The sequence below is a fragment of the Oncorhynchus masou genome, chromosome 30, assembly GCF_036934945.1.
Source record: "Oncorhynchus masou masou isolate Uvic2021 chromosome 30, UVic_Omas_1.1, whole genome shotgun sequence".
Lineage (NCBI taxonomy): Eukaryota > Metazoa > Chordata > Actinopteri > Salmoniformes > Salmonidae > Oncorhynchus > Oncorhynchus masou.
Window position 1 is genome coordinate 6029316 of NC_088241.1, and position 9153 is coordinate 6038468.

At 44.6% G+C, this 9153-nt stretch overlaps 1 protein-coding gene across 2 annotated transcripts; it reads left to right on the forward strand.

Annotated features, from left to right (window-relative positions):
- The first annotated feature begins 381 nt into the window (after nucleotides 1-381).
- LOC135521896 (polyhomeotic-like protein 1) lies at nucleotides 382-8873 on the forward strand. 2 transcript variants are annotated; one of them, XM_064947689.1, is made up of 15 exons: nucleotides 382-584; nucleotides 1201-1322; nucleotides 1736-1849; nucleotides 2719-2784; nucleotides 2909-3052; nucleotides 3138-3302; nucleotides 3434-3515; nucleotides 3651-4357; nucleotides 4440-4581; nucleotides 4773-4951; nucleotides 5093-5159; nucleotides 5798-5885; nucleotides 6040-6211; nucleotides 7284-7524; nucleotides 7935-8873. In XM_064947689.1, exons 2-15 carry the CDS (start codon nucleotides 1206-1208, stop codon nucleotides 8084-8086), a joined length of 2436 nt encoding a protein of 811 aa, XP_064803761.1. In that variant the 5' UTR covers nucleotides 382-584; nucleotides 1201-1205; the 3' UTR covers nucleotides 8087-8873. The 2 variants fall into 2 exon arrangements, with proteins under 2 accessions (XP_064803761.1, XP_064803763.1); XM_064947691.1 differs by lacking the exons at nucleotides 382-584; nucleotides 1201-1322 and adding an exon at nucleotides 1361-1583.
- The last annotated feature ends 280 nt before the right edge of the window (nucleotides 8874-9153 follow it).

The following is a 9153-nucleotide window of genomic DNA, read 5'->3' on the forward strand; positions in this document are numbered from 1 at the left end:
TCTGTAATAACACCATCAATGTTTAATTTATGGATAGTGTTATTTGTAGAGTGAAATATCTCAAGTCTAAAGAAATGGGATGAATTCTGTTCTCCCTCCTCAATCCATTTTTTCCTAGATAAAATAAAGGCTCCTTCTGCTTTGAATCTATATATATTATCCAGTTAATTTTGTAACTCAATCAGTTCCATCTTCTCCTCCCCGAGAGGCCTGCTGGGGACCTCTGAGAAAGGGACGTTATCTTTTCCTCCTCAGCTCTTCTGGTTTTAGCAAGATTACTACCACATTTTCTAAGATATTTGGACACCTAAAATTTAAAGAGCTCGCAGTTCTTGCAATAATTGGATTGGCCTACTGTTCTGTCTTTGATGCAGCTCAATGACGTAATTTTTGGCGCCGGAAAGGAACGGTAAAGAAAGAGAGGGGGCGGGATTTTTCTCATCTGCCTCACCGTTGTTTGCTTCAAACAATAATCTGAAAAACATCACCAAATATTCCTTCCAAAAGCAAATTGCGTAAAACGTTTACGGATAAAAGCTGGATTTTATATTAAAAAAGTACAAATAAAGGTCCAGGAGGTTGAGGTAAGAGAAAGATTTCACAAAGTCTTGCGGTTAACTTATTATCTAGCTCTAGCTTAATAGCTAGCTATGCTAACGTTGGCCATATGCACTGTTGCTGCAATGATCTCGCCTAGTTTTTGTTCTAATTCAACATTGCCAGTTATTGAAAGTAAATTATATAGCTAGCTAATATCAAAACGCAATTGGCAGTCCTTAATTTTGAATGTCTATTTTAACGTTTTAAACGTTTGGAAGAGGAACTTTTTGTCCGTCCTTGTTCCCTTCTGGCTGCATCCCTCGGTCATCGATCATGTTGTTGACAGCCAGCCAGCCTCCTACCGCTAATGACAATTTCACCCATTGCACTCGCTAGCTAAAAATAGCAACTGCAAAAACATACAGCAAGATATAGCTTTAGCAGTTATGGCCAGTTAATTTATAGACTAGATTAGAACGTGATAACTAGGTAAGGGTCTATTGAGGTCAAATGTGTGATACTGAGAATATAGATATCTAGGTTATACAATTACTTTGTAATTGTTATGGTATATATGTTCATATAACAAAGAAAAATAATGATTTGACAGTACTGTAAGAAATCCGTGCATGATTTGATTGACATTTGTGTTTTGTGCAGAGAGCATGGATGCAGGTGATGACCAGAACACGGGCTCTACCAATGGGAATGCTCCGTCTGCTGGGAACACCCGCCCTCCCCAGATAGCCCACATGTCTCTGTATGAGAGGCAAGCTGTGCAGGTGATTTTATTTTAAAAAGCCTGCTGCATGAGTCATTATCTTTGATAATAGGGTGACTGTCTGCACTGAATGTTGAACGACTAGCCTTGCCTAGGAATGGCCAGTCAAGAAGACCATGTGCATACTGGAGGGTTGCTGGTATAAAATCCTAGATGCCATTGCCTGCAGTTGTGCCCTGGAGCAAGGCACTTAACCCCCCCACAACAACAGCTCCCCGGGCGCCCAGTGTCGCAGCACCCTGCACCTCTCCAGAAAATACCTGTATGTGTGTCTTTCGTAGTGGTTGGGTTAAAAGCGGAAGTCAGATTTAGCTTGGACCTTGTGTTTATTTGAACACTGAAGTGATGTTAATCTTAATGAATATGATGTTGAGGATGATGATGATGATGATGGTGGTGATTTGTACTCTCTAGGCCCTTCAGGCGCTGCAGAGACAGCCGAACGCAGCCCAGTACTTCCAGCAGCTGATGCTGCAGCAGCAAATCAACAGTGCCCAGCAGCTTCACAACCTGGCTGCCGTGCAACAGGTAATAATAACAGGTAGCACAACAGCTAATAACACAATGAAAGGTAACAGAACAGGCAATAACACAATAATAACAGGTAATAGCACAATAATAACAGGTAATAACACAATAACAGGTAGCACAACAGGTAATAAGACTAATGGGTAACAGCTAATAACACAGTAGCAGGTAACAACAGGTAATAACACTATTATACCATGGCATTGTTGAATACTTGTTTCTGATTAGCTTGAATGGCATTCTAGAGCATGCATTATTTCCCTATAACACACTGTAGAATTCAATGGCTTTAGTTCATTCTTGTATGTTCTGTTTGAGCTGCTTTTGAAAGCAAAAGTTGAATTGAAAGCATTGGTATTGTTGAATTCGATGTTCATAGTAGCAAGCTAGGCATGATGTTTTGGTTAGCTAAACTAGCAAGTTTGTTTGTTTGTTTACTAAGACAACTGTAGCTATCTAGTAAACTTGCTAGCTTCTTCAGTGGATGTTGAACACATTTCTACCGGCAAATTAACACATGTCTAGAAGTAAATGTGTTAAATTATAGCCATGGTATAAAAGGGATAATCAACTCAGGACTTTGCATTCTCTGGAAAATAATGCAACCCCGTGGAAGGTCAGTTCCACTTCGCTAGCGCCTCGTGGAACACACCTTCCACATCATTCATTATTTTCCATAGAACGCATCACCTGTCGTTAGTTATCCCTTAGTTATCCCTTACATAGCAGGTTAGTTATCCCTTAGTTATCCCTTACATAGCAGGTTAGTTATCCCACAATAACACTAAGCAGAGGAATGCACTGCACTGCCACAACGTTCAAAGTTTTTACTTTCTCTTGAACTCTTTCATTTTGTGTTTCTCTCTCAGGCCACCCTCGCTGCTAGTCGCCAGTCCAACTCTCCCAACCACAGTGTCTCCCAAGCAACCACCACTGTAAGCTTCACAGTCAATATCTCAAATAAAACGTGGCAAGCGCTGTTATCCTTAATTGCAGTTTCTTAGCTTTCTTTGAGATTCCTCACATATGGCAGCATCAACATTTTCCCTCTTGTCACAGGTCAATCTGAGCACCGCCTCTGGGGGAGGGACCATGACCAATACCCGCCCCCTCGGCCCTGCCACGTCAGTGACATCATCAGCTCTCAGCCAATCAGTGCTGCTGGGTGGGAACTCAGCCGGACAGGGCCAGATGTACCTGAGAGTGAGTTGAACAAGGAGAATACTTTTTTTGTCAATTGAGAAGGAGCCTCTTTATATTCAATAACCTCTGACCTATGAGCCCACAGGTCAACCGCTCCCTCAGGGCACCCCTCGCAGCCTCCCAGCTCATCTTCATGCCTGGTGGCACAGCAACGGCTGCTGTGGCGACTGTTGCGCAGCAACAGCCTCAGCAACAACAGCAGCAACAGGAAGTCCATCCCACCTCCAATGCCCAATCCGACAATGACCAGGTAGTAACCACTTCCTGTTGTGAGAAGCAATTTTTTTCAGTCAACATTTGTCTGTAATTAAGATTTTGCACAGATAATATTGTTTCTAATTGTTTGCCTTATTTTCTCTCTCCCTCTACTTACTCTCTCAGGTGCAGAACCTGGCTCTCCACTGTATCTCCACTCCCAGAGTGGCCGCAGTGAAGACTGAGTTTCCAGACAGGAGAGACGCAGGTGAAATGACTTATCTTTGCCTCCAATATGCAGACACAATTCTATATCAATTTGTGTGCCACTAAGATGCAAAGAACTGTCTCTCTTATTCCAACTTTAAACATGCTTTAAACTCTCTCTCTCTCCCTCTATCAGCCAACTATTCTTTTAGTCAACAACAACAACAGCATTCTCAGCAGCAACAGCAGCAGTTCTCTCAGAACACCCAACAGCAACAACAACATATGGCCAACAAACTGACTAGCTACACTCATCCCACTGCTCTCACCAGTATAAATATCAAGACTGGAAACCAGCTGAATATGGCCCCAACCGCTGCCAGCTCAGTTCCTGCCTCCTCCCCCTCTCCCACGCTCCCTCTCTCCCAGCTCCTCATCTCCCCCTCAGGCCTTTGTCAGGCCCGGGCGGTAACCACAGTTACCCCTGCTGCCACGGTAACGCACATCCTAGTCCCCACCTCCAACGTTCCTACTTCCTCCCAGGGCTACCCCATAGGTTCAGTCACTCCCAAAACTAACGTCAACACCCAGACCTTGGTGGTGCAGCCACTGCAACAGTCCAACACTAACATGGACAAGGTGAGCCACAACTCTGGCCCTGTGCACATACAGCCCAAAACCTCACAGGGTCACCGCTTACCTGTCCAGCTTCCCCCACGCCACCCTCCACCTATCCTCCCGGCTCCGCCCAACACGGGGGGCCATCACCCGCCCCATGTCCCAGTCCAGCTGGTGGGAGCTAGGCAGGGCTCAGTAGGAAACTCCCAGGCTTTGGCACAGGCCCGAAGCTGCTGCCCCCAGGACAACGGCACCGCTATAGCCTCTACTGGAGGGAACACCACGGTAACCCTCTTAGATACTAAAAGAGTTGGGGTGTGTGTGTGTGCGTGTGTTAATCAAAACGTGTCTCTTGCTGTTGCATCAGGCAAAGCCTGCAATTGGCTCATTGAAGAGGAAGTCGGAAACTGATGCAACCAATGAGATGGCAGTCGAACCTTCCCAACTTTGCTGTCCACCAATGAGAGATTCTGCCCCTCCTCTATCTCCCGCCCCCACGTTGGACTCAGGTAAGATGTCTGAAGACATAATGTATGTTCTTGTTTAGTTAAATCCTATCTAAGGTTGGCGATCGCTTGATACAAGGATTTAAGGTTAAGTTGTAAAACTTAGATTCATATTTGATAAATTCATGTTTGTTTTTTGAATTAATAGTGTAAAAACCCTGGTTCCCTCACTTCCTCTCTCTCCTTTTCTCCAGCTCCTAAAGTGTTGCCAGCCTTCTCCTCTCCCCCCACCCTGTCTCTGCCTCTGCCCCTGTCTCGGGGAGTGGGGGGCCAGGGAGACAGAGCCCCTCTGCCCCAGGCGGTGGTCAAACCTCAGGTCCTCACCCACCTCATAGAGGGTTTTGTCATCCAGGAGGGAGCTGAGCCTTTCCCTGTGAGTTCACATACCTGGCTAGCACCTAGCTACCTGCTTACCATGGATCAGGAGAGGAGATGTGGTTTTGTTTGCACAGAACTTTGCTTTAGGGCCAGAACATATTCTTCTCTAACACCCAAACTTGACATCGATTGACAGGTGACTGGGCCAGTGAAGGAGCCTCTAGCCATGGGTGTTCAACAGGCTGACAATGGAGGCCCTGCAGGTTAGTGGGTGGTATATGTTCTACCTTCCTTAAAGAATACACTCCATACCAGCTGACTAATGTACCAGCCTTTACATTTTTTTGATTCTGCCTCTGATCCAGTTGTCTGTGAGAGGTTGCAGTAGTATAGCTTGATTCTGCCTCTGATCCAGTTGTCTGTGAGAGGTTGCAGTAGTATAGCTTGATTCTGCCTCTGATCCAGTTGTCTGTGAGAGGTTGCAGTACTATAGCTTGATTCTGCCTCTGATCCAGTTGTCTGTGAGAGTTTGCAGTACTATAGCTTGATTCTGCCTCTGATCCAGTTGTCTGTGAGAGGTTGCAGTAGTATAGCTTGATTCTGCCTCTGATCCAGTTGTCTGTGAGAGGTTGCAGTAGTATAGCTTGATTCTGCCTCTGATCCAGTTGTCTGTGAGAGGTTGCAGTACTATAGCTTGATTCTGTACAGTAGCTGTCACCCCTAGCATAGGAGGCTGGTGGGAGGAGCTATAAGAGGACGGAATCATTGTAATGTGTTTGACAACGTTCCATTTATTCCATTCCAGTCATTACAATGAGCCCGTCCTCCTATAGCTCCTCCCACCAGCCTCCTCTGACCCATAGTCATCTCTCAACTAACAGTCTGACTCTCTCCTCACCAGTGTTGAAGTGCGAGTACTGTGAGAGCTTGGCTCCAGCCAGCCAGTTCAGGGGCTCCAAGAGGTTCTGCTCCAAGACCTGCGCTAAGAGGTACCCTAGCCACCTCACCTGTCTTCTCACTATATCACACACCTCTCTGACCAGAACAGGTCTACACTTTAAAGTCAGCACTGTTGACATCACATTTTTGTCCTGGGTGCAGCCAACACTATTGACTCCTTGTGCTTTGTCCACTCTCCTCCAGATACAATGTGAGCTGCAGTCATCACTTCCAGGTCAGTAGGGGGCGAGCTTCTGCACGGCCGCCTGGTCCTCCCGTTCCCCCAGATAACATCGTCAGACGCAGGGGTCCTCGCAGGAGTAGCTCGGAGATCGCCTGCGCTAAAATAGCCGGCAGACATTTGCCTGTCAAGGAGGTAAAGGGGATGTTTCTGATCTATGAAATAGAAATGTTGTTGTTGTTTACTCTCCTCCTGTTTCAAGTTTGAATGTCACATACACAACTACAGTGAAAATAGTTTCCAACCAGCTCTAACCCCAACACTACAGTAATCAATAACAATGTAATACCAAAAATAACAAGGTAGAACTGAAACACACCAGAGAGAAGAACATGATAAAGTAAGTAAGCATACTATACTGAACACAAATATAAACACATCATGTAAAGTGTTGGTCCCAAGTTTCATGAGCTGAAATAAAAGATCCCAGAAACTTTCCATACCCTCAAAAAGCTTATTTCTCTCAATTTTTTGGCACATTTGTTTATATTCCTGTTAGTGAGCATTTCTCCCATGTCAAGATAATCCATCCACCTGACAGGTGTGGCATGTCAAGAAGCTGATTAAACAGCATTATCATTACACAGGTGCACCTTGTGCTGGGGACAATAAAAGGCCACTCTAAAATGTTTTGTTTTGTCACACAACACAATAGACGTCACAAGTTTTGAGGGAGCGTGCAATTGGCATGCTGAATGCAGAAATGTCCACCAGAACTGTTTCCAGATCATTTAATATTAATTTCTGTACCATAAACCGCCTCCAACTTTGTTTTAGAGAATTTGGCAGTATGTTGAGTGGTCAGCTGATGTCAACATTGTGAACAGAGTGCCCCATGGTGGGGTTATGGTATGGGCAGGCATAAGCTACGGACAATAAACACAATTGCATTTTATTGATGGCAATTTGAATTCACAAAAATACAGTGATGAGATGCCGAGGACATTTTTGTTGTTGTTGTTGCTATCTTTGGCCAAAAGATGCTTATCTGTACTCCCAGTTGGGAAATCCATAGATGAGGACCTAATGAAGTTATTTCAGTTGACTGATTTCCTCATATGAACTCTAACTCAGTAAAAATCAATGAAATTGTTGCATGATGTGTTTATAGTTTTCTTCATACATACAGGGTCAGGGTCAGTTCCAGTACCATATTTAAACTGCAGGCCTACATGTATGACGCTCTTCTCTCTATGATTGGCTGTAGTGTCGTTCTGAGTCCAGTCGCTCAGAGGATGTGTCCAGCTGTGACGGAGAGGAGGAGGAGGAAGATTCTCCATCACTCTCCCCGAGCTCCTCCCTCTCCTGCCCTAGGCCCGCCCACTGTGATCCCCATTTGGACGACTCAGCTCAAGGCAGCCTCCCATTGGATGAGGCCAACTTCCTGTCTGGGAGCCCCGTCCATTGGGGTGTGGAGGAGGTCTGCAGGTTCATCTCTTCACTACAAGGTCAGTACTCATTCGTTAACAGTCAATGAAGTAAACAATGAATTAAGAGTCTTCATAGTAGGGGAATCTGTAAAAATGGAACCCATGGCCAACTGGTCAATTAGATCAGGGTTTCCCAAACTGGGTCCTGGGGGCACGTTTTGGGTTTTTCCCTTGCACTACACAGCTGATTCAAACGTTCAAGCCTGAGATGATGAGTTGCTTATTTGAATCAGCTTCGTAGTGCTTGGGCAAAAACCTAAATGTGCATCCAGGGGGGCCCCAGGACCCAGTTTAGGTAACCCTGAATTAGATCAAAGAAACCAAGAGTTCTGGTTTGCCCATAACCCACGACAAAGTGTATTTTAGGTTGATGTTCATTGCTAGTGAGCAGTCCCTTTTCATAGCATATTCACTCTCTCTCCTCCCAGGTTGTGAGGACCTGGCTGCCCAGTTCCTGTCACAGGAGATTGACGGACAGGCCCTGCTGCTACTCAGAGAAGAACACCTCATCTCCACCATGAACATCAAACTAGGACCCGCCCTCAAGATCTGTGCCTTCATCAACAGCCTACGAGACTGACGGGGGAGGGAGGAGGAAAAGGGGTTTCAATGAACTTGAAACTGGGACCCACACTAAAGACTTGTATTAGTGACATTCAAGCCTGAGACCAAGACTGAAAGAGAGGTGAAAATGGGGGTTGATTTTTATCATAAACATCAATCATTTTAGAGACTAGATGAAGAGAAGGGGGTTAAATATAGGTAAGAGGGGAAATAATTAGAATATGCTTTGACTTTACTGGACATTGATTGTGCAAAAAATCTGTTATGAGTAAGAGGTGAGCATCAGTCTGTCTTTAGAGTTCATGTTTGTGAGGTAAACAGACAAAGCATGGGTGAGTTCATATATGTGTGTGTCTGTCAGTAGAAACATATACATACTCATGTGAAACTGCAAATGTGGTCACCTACAGTAACCGTGGCTAGCTAGCTCGGACAGTTCAAGTTGCCTTTTTCTACATTTCAACGGTGCTATAACCATAGTGTTATTATTGAAAATGGTCCATTTCACTTTTCTTTTTACAAAGTGGATTTGTAATGTTAATGTAGATGCCAGGCTCTAATTAAGTGTATGAAAGGACATTGAAGAGCTTTAACAAATCGTTTTTTTATTTCACCAGATATGACTCTTTTATAGCGTTGATCTTTTGTACTACAATCAAAGTTATTATTTTGGTGTGGAAGTTTTTCATGGAGGGGGATGTAGTGAATATTAGTAACTGACTGAACTACCTGAATATGGGTATTTGTCCGGAGAGGGGAGATACTCTGTATGCAGTACTACCAATAAACACCTGTTACTGGAACTATGCTCTGAGTGTTGTTTGTATATGGCTGCTACAGACTGTCAGGGCTATTCAACTCCGGTCCTGGAGGGCTGAAACACTTCTGCTTTTTGTTTCTACTTGGTAGTTAATTGCACTCACCTGTTGTCCCAGGTCTGAACAAGTCCTTTATTAGGAGAGGATGAAAACTAGAAATGTTTCAGCCCTCCGGGACTGATACTACACTGGACAAAAATACAAACACAACATGTAAAATCTTGGCCCATGTTTCATGAGCTGAAGATCCCAGAAATGTTCTGTA

What these genes read in the sequence shown, in the direction of transcription:
- LOC135521896 (XM_064947689.1), top strand. Translation starts at nt 1,206, where the DNA reads ATGGATGCAGGTGATGACCAGAACACGGGCTCTACCAATGGGAATGCT. An exon ending in TCCAGACAGGAGAGACGCAG is followed by an intron (nt 3,516 to 3,650) that starts GTGAAATGACTT and finishes TCCCTCTATCAG; the next exon opens with CCAACTATTCTTTTAGTCAA. An exon ending in CTACTGGAGGGAACACCACG is followed by an intron (nt 4,358 to 4,439) that starts GTAACCCTCTTA and finishes CTGTTGCATCAG; the next exon opens with GCAAAGCCTGCAATTGGCTC.